The 21,897-nt window shown below is 53.6% G+C and overlaps 1 protein-coding gene across 12 annotated transcripts in view; it reads right to left on the bottom strand.

The window, feature by feature from the left end:
• Positions 1-767: 767 nt before the first annotated feature.
• BICRA (BRD4 interacting chromatin remodeling complex associated protein) overlaps positions 768-21,897 on the bottom strand; it is a 95,917-nt gene continuing 74,787 nt past the window's right edge. For 10 of the 12 annotated variants that reach the window (XM_054464253.2, XM_054464254.2, XM_054464252.2 and 7 more), the window contains 8 exons: positions 9,265-9,876; positions 8,911-9,091; positions 8,516-8,625; positions 7,476-7,537; positions 5,200-5,348; positions 4,922-5,016; positions 4,572-4,674; positions 768-2,713 (listed from right to left, as the gene is read on the bottom strand). In XM_054464253.2, the coding sequence (XP_054320228.2) occupies positions 1,629-2,713; positions 4,572-4,674; positions 4,922-5,016; positions 5,200-5,348; positions 7,476-7,537; positions 8,516-8,625; positions 8,911-9,091; positions 9,265-9,876 (2,397 nt within the window). In that variant the 3' untranslated portion in view covers positions 768-1,628. The remainder of the gene's footprint in view (positions 2,714-4,571; positions 4,675-4,921; positions 5,017-5,199; positions 5,349-7,475; positions 7,538-8,515; positions 8,626-8,910; positions 9,092-9,264; positions 9,877-21,897) is intronic. The other 2 variants (XM_054464259.2, XM_054464260.2) reach the window with 1 other exon arrangement.

The following is a 21,897-nucleotide window of genomic DNA, read 5'->3' as shown; positions in this document are numbered from 1 at the left end:
TATAGTGCTGTTGGCATGACTTCGATGTGAATGAATCAACAATATAAATTAAATAAGGTATCTTTAGGGCTGGGCGTGGTGGCTCACGTCTGTATTCCCAGCACTTTGAGAGGCCAAAGCCAGAGGATCACTCGAACCGTGGAGTTCCAGACTAGCTTGGGCAACATAGTGAGATCCCATTGCTACAAAAAAATTTTTAAAAAAATAGCTAAGCGTGGTGGTGCGCCTATAACCCCAGCTACTCGGGAGGCTGAAGTGGGAGGATCACTTGAGCCCGGGAGATCAAGGCTGCAGTGAGCCACAATCGTGCCACTGCACTCCAGCCTGGGTGACAGAGTGAGCCCGTCTCAAAAATACATAAAGAAGTGTTTTTAAACAGCAACACACGTAAACTAAGGTGATGTAATGACCGAACTGTGGTGACCAGAGGCCCTTAGAAACCTAACCCTGTCTCCCTGGGGGCAATGGCTCAGTATTCACTAATTCTCAGAGTGTATGCAGAGATTATAGAACCCTACCGGAAATAAGAAGAACTGGCTTGATATGGCTTAGCTGTTTACCACCCGCCTTCCCCACTAACAAGTCAGCGTACCGGCTTAGCAGGGACTCCTGTCTGCCTTGTTCATATTGAACCCCTTGAGCCTAGAACGGGGCCTGGTACTCAGCAGGTGCTCAACAAATGCATGTGGAAGAAGGCCTCACAACCCCAGATCAAAACACTCCCCCACCCTCAAAAACCCAAGAGCAATGGGCCAAGGGGGCATGAGTACAGTTTTAAAAAAAGGATCGGTTTTTAATTTACAAGAGTTCTAAATGTACAGAATTCTCCTTTAAAAAAATCGTTATACACAATAAATACAGTACAAAAAAATTTATCTTACAGTACTAGTTTTGTCTCCGAGATTTCAAAATCTGGCGCGGGCGGCTGGAGGCAGGAAGAACAGAGGGAAGACTAGCTGGGGAGGGGTTCGGGGGAGAGGAAGACCCCAGTTTCTTGTTTTGCTCAGATTTCAAAGTCGAGGGGTGGGCGTTCGAAATCTCTCACTCACTTATGCACACACACAGACACAGGTCACGGAGCTGGACGTGCGGATGTCACATGGGTGCCTGCGGGCACAGCACGCTGGGAGGCTGGCTCCCCCACCCCCTCTCCGGTTTTGTTTGACAGCCTGTTGGGGGCGGTGGGGAGAGGCTGAGACTGTCTGGAAGGACCCTGCCAGCTCCCAGCACCCTCCACCATCTGAGAAACCACACGGACAAGACAGGCACCCGGAGCGTTGGCATCAACCTGGTGGCCCCATCCCTGGCAAACACGCGCGCGTGTCCCCCGGACAGAGGGGCAGAGTGTGCCAGGAAATGACAAGACACAGGAACTGACACGGCACTTTGCCCCTCCTTTGGCAGGGGAGACGTTTTACATTACAGCCCCCTCCCCTAAATCCACGCCCACCCCCCAGCAACCCAGCTGAAGCAGGCGGCAGGGAAGGAGGCCTTTGTGACTCAAATAACTTAGGCAAGAAAAACCGTCAGGGGATCCCCGGCTCGAGTCCCCAGGAGGCTGAGGGCGGACACCCGGCTGTCCCGGCGTCTTCAGGAGGAGGGGACGGGGAAGGGGAGGCGGCCCGGTGTTATCTGGTCAACGTCCTGGCGCCGAGGCCGCCGTTGTGACTGGAGGGCGGGTAGGCCTCGGGCCTGTGCAGGGGCGGCGGGGAGGCGGGGGTGCCGGCCGGGGCAGCGTGGGGGTACGAAGGCGCGGGCGTCCGGCCGGGGGCCTGCTGCAGGTTCAGGATGCTGTCGATGGCGCTCTGCAGGTGCTCGGTGAGCGTGTCATCCTGCGGGCTGTCGCTGGAGAAGCTGGCCTGGTCCACGTCGGGCGACTCGGACTTGCGCCGCTTGGCAGGGGGCAGCCCGGGCGCCTCCCAGTCGGGGTCCCCGGTGCCTTGGGCAGCGGTGGCTGCGGGCTCTGTCGGGGCGCCCTTAAGCATACGCTGGTACAGCTCGTCCTCCACGGCCGCCAGCTCGCGGATGAGCCCGCTGGTGGCCTCGTCCACTTTGGCGGGCAGCGACGCCGGGCTGCCTCCCCGTGCCCGGCTCGCGGGCGTCCCCTCCGGCGCGCCAGGGCCCCCCACGTTCTCGCGGTAGGTCTTGCGCAGCGGCAGGCGCGGGCAGTGCGGGGCGGTGCCCAGGGGCTTGCGCTCGGGGGCGGCAGGCGGCGGGTGGTCCACCGTGCCGTTCATCTGGCCCGTGGGCGGCGGTGGCGGCGGCGGCCGTGGCGGGGGCTCGGCCACCTTGAGGGCGGCGGGGGGTGGCGGGGGCTGGTGCACGGGGTCCAGGGCCGTGTTGTGCACCACCTTGCTGAGCCCGGCTTCCTGCTTGATCTTGAGCTTGAGCCCGATGCGGCTCCGGGCCTCGTAGGTCTTGATGGGCGGGCGGTTGCGGGAGGGCATGGGGCCGTCCTCGTCGGCGTCCAAAGAGGAGGCGGCAGAGGAGGAGGAGGAGGAGGACAGGGAGGAGGACGCCCGGGCCCAGGTGACCGAAGGGGAGCCGCCTGCCCCGCCGTGCCGGATCACAAGCTTGGTGGGCAGGTGTGGAGGGGGCTGGGCGGAGGCCCCGGGAGCTGAAGACGACGGGGGGCCGTGGCCGGGGAGCCGATGACCCTCGGAAGAGGCTGCGATGGGGAGGCCGAGCGAGCGGGAGGAAGACACGTACTCGTCTGCAGAATCCGGGCAAAGAAAACCCACGCGGTTAGGATGAGGCTCCCCCGACCGAGCTGGGAGGAGCTGTGTGCAGTGAGCACCTACTACCTGCCAGGCACCAGACTGCACCCTGGACCCTCCAATCCTCAGGACAGGCTGGGTGAGACCCTCTTCAGCAAGGCCCAAATTCCCCCAACTCTAAACCACTGTGTCTGGTACAGCGGCCACGAGCCACGTGGGGCTCATTCAGACATAAGTAAATTAAGAGAATATAAAACAAGGCGCACGCCTGTAATCCCAGCACTTTGGGAGGCCAAGGCAGGGGGATCGCTTGAGCCCAGGAGTTTGAGACCTGCCTGGGCACAGTAGTGAGACCCCTGTCTCTACAAACAAACAAACAAATAAATAAATAAAATATGACATTCTATTGGACAGCACTGCTCTAATTATATACATAACTTTTTAAAAATGGGGGTAAAGAGGTATCTAATTTCAAAATCTGGTCTGAAATGACATGATGTTTTTGTTTGTTTGTTGTTTGTTTTTTTGAGACAGTCTCAATCTGTTGCCCCGGCTGGAGTGCAGTGGCGCCATCTCACCTCACTGCAACCTCCGCCTCCTGGGTTCAAGCGATTCTCCTGCCTCAGCCTCCCAAGTAGCTGGGATTATAGGTGCCAGACACCACGCCTGGCTAATTTTTGTATTTTTAGTAGAGGCAGGGTTTCGCCACGTTGCCCAGGCTGGTCTCGCACTCCTGACCTCAGGTGATCCGCCCGCCTCAGCCTCCCAAAGTGCTGGGATTACAGGTGTGAGCCACTGCACCTGGCTACATGAGGTTATTTATGGTCTTGATTTATCCCAACTACTCTGGATACCCATCGATTTCACTCCAGAAATACTAGTGTGTTTGATCACAGAGTGCTTCCCCAAACCCACTAGGGGCAAATCAGAAGACAGCATTGAGGTAGCTCATCGCCTTTCTAAAAGCAAAAAGATTCCAGAACATATCAGGCCCCAAGGGTGTCAGATAAGGGACTGTAAACTGATCATCATAACCCCCACTTTACAAAATGAGAATACAGAGACACAGAGAAGGTAAGTAACTTGCCCAAGGTCACACAGTCAGTAAGTGGCAGAGCCAGGATTTAAACCAAGACTCCAGCATCGAGCCCCTAACCAAGGAACTACCCTTCCTCTCCTATCCTAGAGACTTCAGACTTGCTCCTGGCCCCTCCTTCACTATGGCCACCCCTTTGCACCCATTTAAGTACCAATGACTACTTTTTCAAAATTAAGGTCCAGAGCTCAAGGTGAAAAGCCTGGGCCTGGCAGCACAAAGCAGGGACCATGTTTTCATCCAGGGAAGCCCTGGAGTTGGAATGCGGGCAAAGGCTAAGGGAATATTCTGGAAACTCTGGCAGCTGGGCTCTGCCTGTACTGTTTTCTGCAGACAGAAGACTAGAGTGAGGCCAGCCAGCCGCCTAAGGTGCAACACTTAAGGAGGTGCTCACTCTCAGGGTCCCCAAGCAAAGGACTGGCACCCAAGAGTGGGCGTTACCTTATATATTTTGCAACCTAGGTGCCTACTCTCCTGTTTTCTGTCCCACGGGGGTGGCAGAATATTCCCCCCATCCCAGAGTGGTGGGGGTGAAAGGGACACACAGGGATGGAGGAAGATGGATGCGGGCTATCTGGTCTGGGAGGCGGGAGGTCAGGGGGAGGCACAGCTGCCAGCAGGAAGGTGGGGCTGGGGCACCGCCTAGTGGTGGAGTGAGGTAGGGCCACACACCCACTCCCCACCCTGAATCTAACTCTTCTGCCCAGGTGGGGTGGGGGCACCTCTCCCTCCCCTCCCCTCTCACTCCCCACTCTCACCGGGCTTCTCCTTGGCCAGCTGTTTATCCAAGGCAAGGGTGGTCTTCTCCTCCTGAATGAACATTCGGTCGATCATCACCATCTCCGCTGAGGGGCTCACCCTCTGGGGTGGGGGGAAAAGAAGACGTGCGAGTGAACCAGCAAGAAGGCGGAAGGGACGCGAATGATGGGGACGATGCGTGCAGGGTCCAAACTGTCCTCCTTGTGATGGGAGCTCCCGCCTTCCTCCCAACCTCCCTCCTGGGGCTAGGAGGGGCGGGAGGCTCCACCTTGCCCAGAGCGGGTGAGGGAAAGGGGCAGTGTCCCAGCGGGGAGGAGCCCAGAGGCAAGGAAGGCGACTCTGACCCTACCCGGGACTCCTCCAGGAGCAGGAGCCGGTATTTATTGAGCATGGCCTGGGTGCGTTTCAGCAGCTGCGTGGAGACCGTCTCAAACTCCTCGTCCACTGCGAGGAAGGGAAGAGAAGCCAAGGGCGGAGATGTTGGGGGCGGCCGCGGATGCGCAGGAAGGAGGGCGGGGCAGGGTCAGCATAGCGCACTGTGCACCTGCGACTCCACGCTGGCGGCGCCCCGCCCCACTGGCTGGGGTCCCCTGGGACATATAGAGCCGTGTCCTGGGGAGGCCTCACCTTTGTGGTAGTCATTGGGGGAGGGGAGGGCGCCCTGGTAGACATGGTAGGGCAGGAGGCGATGCAGGGCGTCCTCAAAGGAGGGGAAGGCCGTCTTGTAGTCGGGGTGCAGGACAGAGCCCTGGTGTTTGTGCAAATGCTCCAGGAAACTGCGGGTGGAAAGGGGAGAGACCACACACGGCGGAGGGTGGGGGGACGGGTGAGGGCCAGGGGAAGTCCCTGAACCCTCAGCCCCAGGCCGCAACTGAACACAACAGAGGGAAGGGGAATACTTGGGCAGTGGTGTTCGCATGTACTGAACGTGCTTGTTCCGTCTCACTGAGTCCCTGGGGCCGACCAAAGCAGTGCTATCGCTATCCCCATTTTACAGAAAGGGAAGGTGAGGTCGAGAAAGTGAAGTGAAGTCACTCCTCCCCAAAGCACATAAGGGAGGAAGAGCAGAGCGGGAGTGAGGCCAGAGCCTGGAAGCTGCTATTCTGCCTCCTGCCACCTGGGGCCAGTGTGGCTCCACCCTGCGTCCTCCTAAGTGCAGCCTTCGGGAAGAAGGGAGGGAGGCTGGATCCTGTCTTCTCACGGGGCGCTTTTGTAGCCCATGTTACAGTGGGTTTTGTCTGTTGGCCGTGTGACTGTCTCCCCCACCAGGCAGGCCCAACTCCACCCTTGGCTAAAAACCAGCAGCCTCTCTGCACTGTGGGGGCAGGGAATTTGTGTCACTCCTGTGTTCCCAACATGGGGCTCAGGCCTGGGCACTGAGTGGGGACTTAATTCACACTCCTAGGCCAGGCGCAGAGGCTCACACCTGCAATCCCAGCGCTTTGCGGGGCCAACGCAGGATTGTCTGAGCCCAGGAGTTCAAGACCAGCCCGGGCAACACAGCAAGACCCTGTCTCTACAAAAATTATAAAAAAATTAGCCGAGTGTGTTGGCACGTGCCTGTAGTCCCAGCTACTCAGGAGACTGAGGTGGGAGGATCACTTGAGACTAGGAGTTTCAGACCAACCTAGGCCGGGCATGGTGGCTCAAACTTGTACTCCCAGCACTTTGGGAGGCCAAGATGGGCAGATCACCTGAGGTCAGAAGTTCAAGACCAGACTGACCAACATAATGAAACCCCGTCTCTACTAAAAATACAAAAATTAAGCAACTGTGGTGGCACGCACCTGTAATCCCAGCTACTCGAGAGACTGAGGTAGGAGAATCACTTGAACCCAGGAGACGGAGATTGCAGTAAGCCGAGATTGTACCACTGCACTCCAGCCTGGGTGACAGAATGAGACTTCGTCTCCAAAAACAACACAAAACAAAAACAAAACCAACCAGCCTGGGCAACATAGTAAGACCTTGTCTCCACAATATACGTAAAAAAAAATTTTTTTTTTTTTGGTGGGGGGACGGAGTTTTGCTCTGTCGCCCAGGCTGGAGTGCAGTGGCGCAATCTCGGCTCACTGCAACCTCCGCCCCCCGGACTTATATGTTTTTAAAAAACACTCATGGTGGGCTGGGTGTGGTGGTTCACACCTGTAATCCCAGCACCTTGGGAGGCCGAGGCAGGTGGATCACTTGAGGCCAACATGGTGAAACCCCGTTTCTACTAAAAATACAAAAATTAGCCGGGCATGGTGGCAGACACCTGTGGTCACAGCTACTTGGGAGGCTGGGGCAGAAGAATCACATGAACCGGGGAGGCGGAGGTTGCAGCGAGCCAATATTGTGCCATTGCACTCTAGCCTAGGTGACAGAGTGAGACTCTGGCTCAAAGAAACCCCCTAAAACAAAACAAAAAACTCTGCTGGCGGAAGGAGGGCAGGAGAGAGGGCAGGCAGGCATCCAGCATTTACCCATCCATCCACCCAGACTCCCATCCATCCATCCCCAAACACCTCCCATCATCCTCCCAACAGCCATGTCCACCCACTCACTTCCCCCACCCATCACTTCACCCACCCAGTGGGGCTCAGCACCGACGCTGCCCAGCCGTGTGGGAGACGTCGCGGGCTCAGCAACAACCAGGACGGACTGAACTGCCACCCTCCTGAGCCCCAGCCTGGCGGAGCCACAGCCCACCCTCCCTCCACCACTCTCTGGTCACCCCCATTACCACCCCATTTTCCAGAGGGGGAAACTGAGGGTCTATGAGGGAACTACATTGCTACCAAGAGGTGGAGCTGGGCTTGGCACTTGGGCCTGCCCAACTCTGCTTCTGGAGGGTGGCCCCGTGCTCCCCCAGGTCTCTGGAAGGTACAAGGCAGGCGTGCAAGGATGGGGTGTGGACTCACCAGGCTTCCTTGCTGGGCTGGAGCGTGGGGGGCTTCTTCAGGCCACTCAGCTTGCTCTCATACTGGGAGAAGAAAGGCGAGTGAGAGGCCTTTGCCTCCAGAAGCCTTCCCTCCCCGACCCGCTTCCCCTCCAGCCTGGGATAAAGACGGGACAGGGGACCGGTGTCTCACCCGGGTCGGGGCCTGGCCCCAGCTGCAGGATCCCCTGCCCATCACAATGAACCCCAGAGGAAGACCTGGGCTGGGCTGGGGAGTGGACGGAGAGGGTGACAGGCAGGCTGGAGCCCTGGGCGTCCTCCACCCGGGTCCCCTCCGTCCCCTTGCCCAGGGCTGCCTCTGTGTGACCTCCCTCCTCTGCCAGATGCCTGCTTCCCACGTCACGGCCCAGCACCCAGTGCCCCTGCCTCGCACAGTCTCTCTCCCAGTGTGGCTCCTGTCGTTTCACTCCCCCGCCTCCCCGCTTCCTGGCTTCCCCTCTTGTCCTCAGCGTCTGGCCTTCGTTCCGGCATCTCCATCTCTGAGCCTCTCCCGGCCTCTTGGGTCCTGGTCCTCCCACCTGCTCCTCTCCTTGTGTTCTGTCTCCCCCACATCTTACATCTACAGGTGGCCTCGAACTCAGCTGTCCCCACCCTCTCAGCCTTTCATTCTCGGTCCCTGATCTGCTCCATCTCCGGTTTGTCTCATCTAAACCCGCCTTTCCTGTCCTGAGCTCCCATCTTGTCGTCTCAGCCCTGTCCTTCCTGTCCTGTGTCCATATCACCTGCTCTTTCGCCAGTCACAGTCCCTCACGCTGTTGCCAGTCGTCTTGGTGCCATCTCCGTCCCACCGTCTCCGTGTTTCTCCCTCATCCCTGGCTGCCCATCTGGGTGTCATTCTGCCCCTCCTGTCCCTGCACGGCTGTTCGTTGTGTCTCAGCTGCCTGACGGTCTCAGCTTCATCCTGTCCCTGTCTTCCTGTGTCTCCCTGCCCCTGTCGGCCCCAGTTCCCAGTTCCCGAAGACTCCTGGTCCTGTCCTGACCCCTGCTCTGAGGGCCCCTTACCTGCAGCCCGGAGGGCTTCCCTGGCCCGGAGGAAGCGGCCTTGGCCACATTCAGGGTCGGGAGGTTGCTGGCAAAAGCCTTGTTCTCGGCCGGAAGCAGAGGAGGGAGGCCTGGGGGTGGGAGGGGTGGGGGAGACAGGGCCTGCGGTCACTGCATGAAGGTCCCTCCTCAGACGGGAGCCCCACCCTGTACCCCACCGCTCTCCTCCTGGCCCTCCGGCCCTTCAAATCTGGGGCCAGCCCTGCCACCTCCGGCCTTCCCGGGTCCCTTGAGTTCTGGCTGATGCCCTGTGCTGAGTCCCACAGCCCTGCCCCAGCCCATTCTCCCTACTCTCAGCCCCGCCCACCCATCTTCAGGCCCCATCTCCCTGGGCACGTAGGCGACCTCTCCCCTACCTGTGGTGGCCATGGGCGCCGGGGCGGGGGCGTGGCTGGGGGCGGTGGGGGTCCCGGATGGGGCCTGCCCACTGACCAGCACAGAAGCAGTGGGGCTGGTAAGGGGCCCCAGGCTGGTGGAGGTCTGCGGGGCGGCAGGGGCCCCCCCAGCCTTGTTCTGGAGGATGATTCCGGACGGCACCTGAGGAGGGGACAGGTGGATGAGGGGTGGGGAACACAGGCTAGGAGTAGGGGTGTCCAGACGCAGCAGGGCTGGGGAGGAACACAGAGCAGTAAGGCGGAGGGGCTCCCATCAGACTGAGGGGGTGGGATGGGATGGGGCTGATGGGACGGGCAGTCCCTGCCTCCCGTTACCTGGTGAAATCTCTCGAGAAGAGCCTTCGGCTGGGGCAGCGCTGGGAAGGGGGTGGTCACCATCTGGAAGGTCCGAGGAGGCGGTGGGGGGGGTGCTGCCGGCTCGGGGACCAGGTGGAGGGTTGGAGGGGGGGTGGGAGACTTGTGGGGCCCCTGGCTGGGTGGGAACTGGAGCTGGAAGTCGGATGGCGTAGGGGCTGGCAACCTGGAGGACGTCTCAGAGGAGGAGGCCACAGCGGAGGAGGTGGAGGATGGAGGGAGGTGGGGGGCTGGGGGCAGCGGTCCCTCAGGCGGCTGGGATGGGGGGCGGAGAGGCGGCTGGGGCGGGCCTGGGGCAGTAGGGGCCGGGTTGCTGGCAGGCGGGGGAACGCCCAGCTGGTTTTGGATGACAAAGATGCCAGGCAGAGTTGGGGGGGCCTGGGGTGGGGGGCAAGGGTGCAAGGCGGGCTCTGAGGGAGGGCGGGACACGCTCTGGGGCCGGGAGGGTGGGCGGGAAGGGGGCCGGGTGGGGTGTGGGGAGGGCAGGTGGGGGCTGTCCCCCAGAGGGGCCTGGTGAGGTAGTGACGGGGACGAAGAGGGGCCTGGGCCCTTCAGCGGAGCCGCTGCCGGGATCTGGGCAGGGGAGGGAGGGAGAGGGGAGGGGCAGGGGTCAGAACCAACCGTAGCTCCTGTTGCCCCAAGACACTGGGGTGCCCAGCCATCCCCACCAGAAGCCCCCTTCCTAGCCCACCCCCATCCTGAGAGGGGAGCCCACCACGGCTGCCCTTCCCTCATCTCTCATTCCCCATGGCGCCCCCTCCACCTGCCCTCGACCTCTGTCCCCCACCCCAGCTCCTCCACATTTCTCTGGCCTCTGATCTCAACCCCGCTTCTGCCCCATTCCCCCTACCCCTCGCAGTTCCCCGGACAAAGGCGAGCCCTGCAGGGTTAGGGTGGCAGCAGCGGAGGAAGCAGAGGCAGTGGTGGCAGTGGCAGCAGGGGCACCACACCTGCTGCCCAGCAGGAGGCAGGAGGGCCGGGCGGCGAGCACAGCAGCGGGGAAGGAGGGCGGGCAGGGCAGCGTCCCAGCCGCCAGCCCCCACCAGCCCATCCAGCCAAGTCAAGGCAAAGAGACACCAGCATGATGCTGTGTACCATGGCTAGAGGCTGATGGCCACGGCACGGGAGCTGCTGAGGATACGGATGGCCACACAGGGACAGGCCTGGGTTCACAGTCACGTGTGGACCTCTGGATGCGGGCATGGGAAGACCTGGACCCCCTTCTAAGTGTCCTGGGCACCTGCCTCTGTGTGCCTGTGTGGCCATGGCTGCAGGCCTACCTGGGCACCATGTGAGCTTGCAGGTACAAGCGTGCGTGCGTGTGCACGACGTACCAGACTCTGATGAAGCCTGTGTCTGCAAGCACAAGCGATCTGGTGCTAGTTCTGTCACACGCACACAGCCACCTCGCCTAAAGCATGTCTCAGATGGAGCGCCTTGCCCTTCTGGACCCTCCTCCCAAAGAATCATAACCAGAGCAGCCACTGTGTAACCAGTGGACACCAGCTATGTACCCAACACTGGGCTGGCACCGTGACACTTGCTGTCACAGAATCTGCATCCTAGCAACAGCTCATGCTGATCTAACACGAATGGCCGGCCTCCCGCATCCATTTGTGTGATCTCTCCCTAGCCCTGAGGGCAGTGGTAACACTGGACCCATTTCACAGATAAGAAACTGAGGCCAAGGCGCCAAAACTGGTCCAGACTCTCCAGGCTAGGGAAGGCGGAACTGAGGCCTTTACACTGCTCAGTGACTTCTCAGCCGTTTCTCAAAGCTGACTGAGTTCAGGCTCAGAGGGCTCAGGAGATCTGCCCGAGGACAGCCAGCACCACCACACTCCAGAGCCGGGCCTCTCGGCATGACATCAGATTCACCACCAGCTTTGGCCTCTAAGTCCCAGGGCCCTTCCAGCATCCCTTCCAAGCTGGGCCCTGAGTAACTTCTGACAGTTAAAGAACCAAACCAATCAATCAATCAATCAGTCATCAATCCAGACATTCAAAAGGTTTGCCACCTCTAAGAAGAGATGAGAGGCACAGTCCTTGGCGCTGTGTACGGCTGGTGGGACTGCCTCCTGGAAGGCAGCTTGGTCTGGGGACTTTGAAAGGGTCATGACTTTGACCTGGAAATTCCCCTCCAGGAATCTGTGATGAAGAATATTTAGCCGGGCGTGGTGGCTCACGCCTGTAATCCCAGCACTTTGGGAGGCTGAGGTGGGCAGATAACCAGAGGTCAGGAGTTCGAGACCAGCCTAATCAATATGATGAAACTCCATCTCTACTAAAAATACAAAAATAATTAGCCGGGCATGGTGGCATGCACCTGTAATCCCAGCTACTCAGGAGACTGAGGCTGGAGAATTGCTTGAACCCGGGAGGCGGAGGTTGTAGTGAACTGAGATTGCATTGCGCCACTGCACTCCAGCCTGGGCAACAAGAGTGAAACCCCGTCTCAAAAAAAAAAAAAGAATATTCAAGTACTTGCTATGGGGATGCCCACTTTGGGAGTATTTACAATAGAGGAAAAGGAGAAATGACTCAAATGGCTGATGGCAGGTGCGTCGCTGAGTCGGGGAAAGGAGAACTGGCCCACTCAACAGGTTCCAAGGGCTCAGGGAGGTGGCCCACACACAGCGGCACTCCGATGCCACAGGGAATAGGAGAATAATACAACATTACAGGATCCCTGGGCACCTGGGAAAGTTGGATTATGGACAGTGGATTTGACAACAGTATCATGTCAATGCTGTCTGCTTTATTTCTTTGCAGTATGATGGTTAAGTAAGAGAATGTCCTTGTTCTCCAGGGCTGAAATGTTATACTAAAATATTAAGGGGTAGGCTGGCCGCAGTGGCTCACGCCTGCAATCCCAGCACTTTGGGAGGCCAAGGCAGGTGGATCACTTGAGCCCAGGAGTTCAAGACCAGCCTGGTCAACATGGTGAAATCCCATCTGTACTAAAAACACAAAAATTAGCAGGGCGTGGTGGTGTGTGCCTGTAATCCCAGCTACTCAGGAGGCTGAGGCAAGAGAATCACTTGAACCTGGGAGGCAGGGGCTACAGCGAGCCAAGATTGTACCACTGCACTCCAGACTGGGCGATAGAGTGAGACTCAGACTCAAAAATAAATAAATACATAAATAAATAAAATAAAATATTAAGGGGCAAAGGGGTATAATGGTTGCAACTTACTCTCAACTGATTCAGAAAAAAGTGTACACAGAATGAAAACGCTAAGGTCAAGGCAGATGCAGCAAAAGGCTGACAATGGGTAGATGTGGGAGGCAGCCACCAACAATCCACCTCCTTGTGTTCAGTCCCCTCCCACATGCTGGTCTTTGTGGCCAATAGAATTTGGCAGAAGTGATTATATGACACTTCCAAGATTAGTTATAAAAAGCCAGCGGCTCCCATCCTGAGCATTCTTTCTGTTTCTATTGGGTCACTCACTTTGTGAGAAGCCAACTGCTGTGTGTCATGTGCTGCCCTTTGGAGAGGCCCACTGAGGAAGCAATTGAGGCCTCCTGCTAATAGCCACACAAGTGAGCGTGGGAGCAGGTTCTCCAGATCAGTGGGACCTTCAGATGACTACAACCTCATGGGAGATCCAGAGCTAGAACCTCCTAGCTAAGCTGCTTTCAGATTCCTGATGCTTAGAAACTGTGTGAGACACATGAATACTTGCTGTTTGAAGCTGCTAAGTTTTGAGGGTAATTTACTGCATAGCAATAGATAACTAATACATCTAGTTGAGGAGTAAAGAACTCCTATGAGCTCTCTGTACTAGTTCTGAAACTTTTTGTGTTTGAAGTCATTTAAACATAAAAAGCTTAAAGATACCAAAAAATTTAAAAAATTTAATTTCATTCTCATCAAAAGTGCGCACACACACACACACACACGAACCACAAATTAAATCACATGCCAAATGACTTACTGGGGAAAATATCTGCAACTCCTAGTACAAAGTTCGTCTCTCTCATATATAGAGAGCCCCTAGAAATCACTAAGAATTACAACTGGTGAAAAGCGGGCACAGGATATGATCAGACAGTGCACGGAAAAGGAAAGACAAAAGGCTTAAGTATTTTCAGAGCTACTCAACCTCACTTGTAATAAGAGAAATGCACAGCAAAACGCACCCCAGGGCACTATTTTTCACCCTAGGGTACCACTTACCACCCATCGCATTAGGAATAAAGCCTATGTCTAGTAAAGATGCTTGCATATACTGCCCTTGGGGGTCTCAACTGGCACAATTTGCTACAACTCCAGAGGAACACAATTCAGCAGTAGCTATCCAAGTTATAAATGCACATTTGCTTTACCAGCAAACAGGCTTCCAGGAAGTAAACAGACCTGCACACATGGGAAATAACAGGTGAACAAGTAGGCCGGGCGCGATGGCTCACACCTGTAATCCCAGCACTTTGGGAGGCTGAGGCGGGCAGATCACCTGAGGTCAGGAGTTTGAGACCAGCCTGGCCAACATGGTGAAACCCCGTCTCTATTAAAAATACAAAAATTAGCTGGGCATGGTGGCGTGCGCCTGTAATCCCAGCTACTAGGGAGGCTGAAGCAGGAGAATTGCTTTTTTTTTTTTTTTTTGAGACGGAGTCTTGCTCTGTCTCCCAGGCTGGAGTGCAGTGGCGCGAGCTCGGCTCACTGCAAGCTCCGCCTCCCAGGTTCGCGCCATTCTCCTGCCTCAGCCTCCCGAGTAGCTGGGACTACAGGTGCCCACCACCACACCCGGCTAATTTTGTATTTTTAGTAGAGACGGAGTTTCACCGTGTTAGCCAGGATGGTCTCGATCTCCTGACCTCGTGATCCGCCCGCCTCGGCCTCCCAAAGCGCAGGGATTAAAGGCGTGAGCCACTGCGCCCGGCCTCCGAGAATTGCTTGAACCTGGGAGGCAGAGGTTGCAGTGAGCCAGTATCATGCCATTGCACTCTAGCCTGGGCAAAAAGAGCGAAACTCTGTCTCAAAAACGAAAACAAAAACAAAACAGGTGAACAAGTTGTTTTCTGCAGCTTCGTGTAGAACGCCAAAATCTGGATGTGGTCTAAAGTGCATCAATATGGTACTTCCTGGGGAAACGAACTGTGGCTCTTCTGTACAAAGGAATACTTCAAGACTCTAACAGAAAACAAGCAAACTCTCTGTTGCTGCCACAGTAAGTACATAATGAGCTCCTTTTTGGGTACAAATGGGAGAGAAACGTAAACCATATTTGCACTAGGTTGTATATACACGAAGAACTGGAAAGGGATACAAAAATTAGGCCAGGTGGCCAGGCGTGGTGGCTCACGCCTATAATGCCAGTACTTTGGGAGGCCGGGCAGGCGGATCACCTGAGGTCAGGAGTTCAAGACCAGCCTGACCAACATGGCGAAACCCTGTCTCTACTAAAAATACAGAAATTAGCCGGGCGGGGTGGTGTGCACCTGTAATCCCAGCTACTCCGGAGGCTGAGGCAGGGAGAACTGCTTGAACCCAGCAGGCGGGGATTGCAGTGAGCTGAGATCTTGCCACTGCACTCCAGCCTGGGCAACAGAGCGAGACTCCGTCTCAAAAAAATAAATAAAAATAAATTAGGCCAGGCTCAGTGGCTCATACCTGTAATCCCAGCACTCTGGGAGGCTAAGGCAGGAGGACTGCTTGAGCCCAGGAGTTCAAGACCAGCCTGGGCAACAGAGCAAGACCCTGTCTGTAAAAAAAAAAAAAAAAAAGAAAGAAAAAGAAAAAGAAAAAACTTTTTGATGATCATACCATGTGAATAAAATGCCTTATTTAAAAAATGTTTTAAATAAAATTGGGGTCGGGGGGTTAAACAGAAACTCCATACCAAAATATTACTTCTTCTACAATATTTATCTTAGAAAAAACAAAGCTAGGCCTGGCATAGTGGCTCACGCCTGTAATCCCAGCACTTTGGGAGGCCAAGGCGGGTGGATCACTTGAGGTCAGGAGTTCAAGACCAGCCTGGCCAATATGGTGAAACCTTGTCTCTCTAAAAATACAAAAATTAGCCGGGCATGGTGGCATGTGCCTGTAATCCAAGTTACTTGGGAGGCTGAGGCAGGAGAATCGCTCCAAACCCAGAGACAGAGGTTGCCATGAGCCAAGATCACACCACTGCACTCCAGCCTGGGTGAGAGAGAGAGAGAGAGACTCTGTCTCAAAAACAAAAAATAAAACAAAACAAAGAAAAAAAAATTTATTTTTTTTTTTTTGAGACGGAGTCTCGCTCTGTCACCCAGGCTGGAATGCAGTGGCGCAATCTCGGCTCGCTGCAACCTCCGCCTCCCAGGTTCAAGCAATTCTCCTGCCTCAGCCTCCTGAGTAGCTGGGATTACAGGCGCATACCACCATGCCCAGCTAATTTTTGTATTTTTAGTAGAGACGGGGTTTCACCATGTTGGCCAGGATGGTCTTGATATCTTGACCTCGTGATCCACCCAACTCGGCTTCCCAAAGTGCTGGGATTACAGGCGTGAGCCACTGTGCCTGGCCAGAAATTTTTTTTTTTTAACCAACTGTTTGCACACAGTGGTATTACATGTGACTTATTTTTCTTCTTTGTTCTTTTCTGTATTTTCTACATTCTCTAAATGAGCACAAAATTATTATTATTATTTGGTCTTCAACTGCTAGCCTCAAGTGATTCCCCCCATCTTAGCTTCCCAAAGCAAAAAAACTAACATATGAGTGGATTGTCCATCAAGAGATTCCCTCCTTCTCTTCCTTCCCTTTCTTTCTTTCTTCAGAAATGAGATCTCGCTATGTTGCTCAGGCTGACCTCAAACTCCTGGGATCAAGTGATCCTCCTGCCTCAGCCTCCCTCCTGAGTAGCTGGGACTACAGGCATGAGCCACCACGCCCAGCTTCCAAGAGATTTCAAGAGCCCCATGTGGAGGCGGCAAGATGCTCAACTTCACACATGATTAGAGAAAAGCACAGGGGGTGTGTCACTTTCCAGCCTGGCAAAGAACAGGCCAGCTGCTAATCTCGTGTATCGGTAAAGCTGCAGGACCAAGTGAAGCTATCACTGGCATGAACCTTTTCAAAAAGGTTTAGCACTTTCCATAAAATGGTTGGAAAGCTTATCCTCTGCATCTGGCAATTCTATTTCTAGAAATTTACCCTACAAGTACCTTCATACCTGTGTGCAAAGGATGGGTGCAAGGATTTTTTTTTTTTTTTTGAGGCAGAGTCTCAGTCTGCTGCCCAGGCTAGAGTATAGTGGCACAATCTCAGCTCACTACAACCCTCCCTAGGATCACTACAACCTCTGCCTCCCAGGTTCAAGGGATTCCCCTGCCTCAGCCTCCCAAGTAGCTGGGATTACAGGTGCCCACCATCACACCTGGCTCATTTTTGTATTTTTAGTAGAGATGGTGCTTCACCATGTTGGCCAGGCTGGTCTCACACTCCCGACCTCAGGTGATCTCCTGCCTTGGCCTCCCAAAGTGCTGAGATTACAGGTGGGAGCCACCACGCTCAGCCAAGAATATCTTATAGGAGTTTTATTTGTTAACAATGACAAATAAACCACCTGAAGTATTCCTGAAGAGGGGACTGAATAAAGAAATCATGGTATGTCCATATCACAAAACACAATAAAGACATCAAAAGAAAGAGGCAAACTATAGCCCACAAGCTAAGAACAGTTTTTACATTTTTAAACAGTTGAGGAAAAAAAATCATAAGAATATCATTTTGTGACTTGCAAAAATTACATGAAATTCTAATTTCAGTGTCCTTAAATAAAGTTTTATTGGAACACTCCCGTGCTCATTCATTTACATACGGTCTGTGGCTGCTATTGCACTATAATAACAGAGACCACATGGCCCGCAAAAGCCTGAGATGTTTACTATTGCTTCTTTATAGGAAGTTGCCCAGAAAAATAAACAAATAAATGAATAAAAATCAAATGAGCAAAAAGAAAGCTTGCCTGGCTTCTTTCCCTTCATAGCTCTTTCAACATGCCCAACTCTGTTCTAAAACATTTTAATGTTAATATACATCTATTAATTTACAGATATTAGTTTATTTAACCCTCACAGCTCTACAAAGTAGCCGCTGTTCCTATCATTCTGATTTTGCAGGCAAGGACACCGTGGTACAACAGAGAGGCAAGCAGCTTGCTGAAGGTCACAGGGCCTGTAAGTGGCCAAGTCCTATTTCCTAACTCCCACATCACAGCAATCTTCCCAGATGGAGGTTTGCAAAAAAACCTCCCAAAATAAAAACACACCCCTACACATAGTAACCATTGGTAATGGCTCAAGTCATCTTAGGGGGTTGGAACCAGCACTTAAAAAGAACAGTGGAGGCTGGGCGCGGTGGCTCACGCCTGTAATCTCAGCACTTTGGGAGGCCAAGGTGGGCAGATCACCTGAGGTCAGGAGTTCGAGACCACCCTGGGCAACATGGTGACACCTTGTCTCAACTAAAAATACAAAAATCAGCTTGGCATGCTGGGGCACTCCTGTAATCCCACCTACTTGGGAAGCTGAGGCAGGAGAATCGCTTGAACCTGGGAGGTGGAGGTTGCAGTGAGCCGAGATAGTGCCACTGCACTCCAGCCTGGACAGCAGAGGGAGACTCCATGCCTCCCCCCAACCCCAGAAAAAACAATGGAAACAAAATAGAAAATATTGATGTGTATCACACATTGTAATACAGCTAATATTTCATGAAACTTTTGTTTCAGTGATATGTGTATATATACAAATACATATGTGTATGCGTGTCCTGGGTGGTGACATAAAATGAAATTCTTGTGCCGGGCATGGTGGCTCACACCTGTAATCCCAGAACTTTGGGAGGCCGAGGCGGACAGATCACCTGAGGTAAGGAGTTCGAGACCAGCCTGGCCAACATGGAGAAACCCTGTCTCTACTAAAAATACAAATATTAGCCAGATGCGGTGGCGTGCGTCTGTAGTCCCAGCTACTCGGGAGGCTGAGGAAGGAGAATCGCTTGAACCCGGGAGGTGAAGGTTGCAGTGAGCCGAGATCGTGCCACTGCACTCCAGCCTGGGTGACAGAGCAAAAAAAAAAAAAAAAAAAAACCAATTCTTATCCCAGGTGGTGGGTCAAGGAAAAAAAAAAAGGTCTGAAAGCCAGTGCTCCAAGATGCGTTGCTAAATAAGCAAAGCCAGATGCAAAACACAGTCTTTGTGTTTCTGTTTGTGTTAACACAAAGGGAAAATGTACACATGCTCACACATGCGTGCGCGCACACACACACACACACACACAGAGGCTGCCAAATCCATCTGGGTACAGAGAGCACAGAGTTCCTTCTGAGTGCAGGGGTTGGAGTTCGGACAGTAAGGGAACCACTATTCTTACTAACAGTAAGAATCACCCAGATTGGGAACTGCTATTCCATGCATTCCTGCATATCCACAGGATAGCGGTTCTCAATCTGGATGATTCTGTCCCCACCAGGGGACACTTGGCCAATCACCCAGTCACACACCCACCCATGCCATCCATCCGTCCATCTATTCAGCCATCTATCCAGCCATCTATCTGTCCATCCATTTGCTCACCCAACAAACATTCACTGACCACCTTCTGTCGTGCTGGGCACTGTTGCAGATACAGCTACTGCGGAGGGCCCTACCTTGTGCCTCCCCGCCTCTGTGTGTGACTAAGAATCAGCTCGTGTGCGCACCTGCCTGTGCGCATACCTGCCTGTGTGCACTAAGCTTCCTTCTCAAAGGTCATCCACACGGCCAGGCACAGTGGCTCACCGCTGTAATCCCAGCCCTGTGAGAAGCCAAGGTGGGAGGGTTACTGAGCCTAGGAGTTCGAGACCAGCCTGGGCAGCATAGTGAGACCCCATATCTCCCCCACACACACAAAAAAAAATTAGCTGTGCGTGGTGGCATGTGCCTGTAGTCCCAGCTACTTCGGAGGCTGAGGTGGGAGGATCACTTAAGCATGGGAGGCGGAGGTTGTAGGAGTCAATATTGCACCAGTGTACTCCAGCCTGGGCGACCAAGCCAGACCCTGTTTCCAAAAAAATAAGTTCAGCTACAGCATCATTACTGCAACAGCTAACAGTGTCTGTTCACGAGTGCTGGCTCTGTGCAGTGCCATCATGTCAGGTCACTGGCCTTATTCTCATTTTAGATGCAAAATCCATGCCTCAGAGAGCTCCACTAAGCAGAGCTGGATTCACACCCAGGTCTAGCTTTCTCAAGACTTCAGGTGTTTCCAGCAATAAGCCCCCAGGGTTTTTAATCTAGGCCCTAGCATTTGCCAGCGTGCAACCTTGGGCAAGCTAATTATTCTCCCTGTGCCTCTGTTTCCTCACCTGCAAAATGAGATGCTACCACCTACCTGGAGGTTGTGAGGTTTCAACGAGAGAGTGCCAGGCCGGGCGCGGTGGCTCACACCTGTCATCCCAGCACTTCGGGAGGCTGAGGCGGATGGATCACCTGAGGTCAGTAGTTTGAGACCAGCCCAGCCAACATGGCAAAACCCCATCTCTCTACTAAAAATACAGAAATTAGCCAGGCATGGTGGCGGGTGCCTGTAATCCCAGCAATTTGGGAGGCCGAGGCAGGTGGTTCACCTGAGGTCAGGAGTTTGAGACCAGCTTGGCCAACATGGTGATACCCTATCTCTACTAAAAATATGAAAATTAGCCAAACGTGGTGGTGCGCACCTGTAATCCCAGTTACTCAGAAGCTGAGGCAGGACAATCACTTGAACCCGGGAGGTGGAGGCTGCAGCGAGCTGAGATCTTGCCACTGCACTCCAGCCTAGGCGACAGAGTCAGACTCTGTCCCCCCCAAGATAATAATAATAATAATAATAATAATAATAATAATAATAATAAAAGCAAACATTTATCAAGTGCTTACTTTGTGCTAAGCATATAGTAACTCGTTTACTCCACCTAAGTGCTTCCTTAGCCTGCCTAAGCACCTGCTGATGGAATGAAAAACTGGTTGCTGAAGGTTAAATGGTAAGTGGGAGAGCGTGCAAGTGAAACCACGGCTGCTCAGGGTCAAAGCCCGTGCTGACTTCTGCCATCCTGCCCTTGTCACTGTCACACTCTCCTCTTCCTACTTATCCACTGGTCCTTTTTGAATGAGTACCACATTTACTGCTCTAGAATAAGACGGTAGCCCTCCCTAACCTGTTATGTGCTTATGACTCATAAGCATAATGGTTATTACTTTAAGACAAAAGGCGAATTTTCCTAATATGTAAAGAGTTTCTACAAATCTACAGCAAAATGACAGTAACCCAGATTTTACAATGGCAAAGGGTATGAGCAGTTTCATAGAACAGAAAGTACAAATGGCTCTTACTCTTATGAAAATCTGCCTGACCTCATTCACTATAAAAGAAATGCAAATGAAAACAAAACAAGATACTATTTTTCACCTATCTAGATTGGCCAAGTTCAACATACCGGTGAGGTTGCGGGGGGGAAAAGGCACAACCACATATTGCTGATAAAGGTAAAACTAATTTACACTCCACAGGCGGCAATTTGGCAATGTCTGTCAGAGATAAAAATGCATATGCCTTTAGAGCCAGCAAATTCCTTTTGAAGAACTTATACTACAAAATGACATACATACAAAGGCATTCTTTGCAGCCTTGTTCATAATAGCTAAAGATCAGAAGTGACCTAAAAACCTACCAACAATTTAGACTGGCTAAATAAATATCCGTACATGCACATAGTGGAATACTACGCAGTCATACAAGAGAATGAAGAATGGGGCCAGCACAGTGGCCTACACATGTAATCCCAGCACTTTGGGAGGCCGAGGCGGGCGGATCACTTGAGGTCTGGAGTTCAAGACCAGCCTGGGCAACATGGTGAAACCCCGTCTCTATTAAAAATACAAAAATTAGCCCAGCATGGTGGCGGGCACCTGTAACCCCAGCTACTCGGGAGGCAGAGGCAGGAGAATCACTTAAACATGGGAGGCGGAGGTTGCAGTGAGCCAAGATTGCGCCACTGCACTCCAGCCTGGGCGATAGAGTGAGACTCCATTTCAAAAAAAAAAAAAAAAAGAGAGAGAGAATGAAGAATGGTCTCCAAGATCAATTTTTAAATAATAAAAGATGCAATACTGCAGGGAGAGGATGCTACCCTTTTTGTAAACATTGAAGGAAAAGAATCCATATTTGATTCTGTTTCCCTATCCAGATAACAAATGCAAGAAACCACCCTGGGAGGACAACAGGAGGCCACGGTTCAGGAGAGAGGGCTTTCCACTATGCATCTTTTTGTGCCTTTTGAAAGGTGAATTATCTGAATGTATTACTTATTCGGATTCGAAAATTATAATTTTAGGAAAGAACAGATTTCCTTCCGTGTGTGTCTTGCATTCCTGCAGCGCCTGGGCTCCCAGGGCCGGCCCTGGTCTCAGGCATCCACGATCACTAGCAGACACTTGGGAAACACTTGGCGGGTGAAGGAGAGCTCTGTGTTCCAAGTCAGCAGGACAGAGACGCAGGCAGGGCGGAGAGCGAGGAGCGGGAGAGCGGGCAGGAGGGGCGAGGCTGGGTCTGTGCTGCGGACACAGGCTGCTGGGGTCCCTC

The sequence above is a fragment of the Pongo pygmaeus genome, chromosome 20 (assembly GCF_028885625.2).
Source record: "Pongo pygmaeus isolate AG05252 chromosome 20, NHGRI_mPonPyg2-v2.0_pri, whole genome shotgun sequence".
NCBI lineage: Eukaryota > Metazoa > Chordata > Mammalia > Primates > Hominidae > Pongo > Pongo pygmaeus.
Note: the sequence above shows the minus strand (reverse complement) of the source record. Positions and strands in the feature narration are given on the sequence as shown.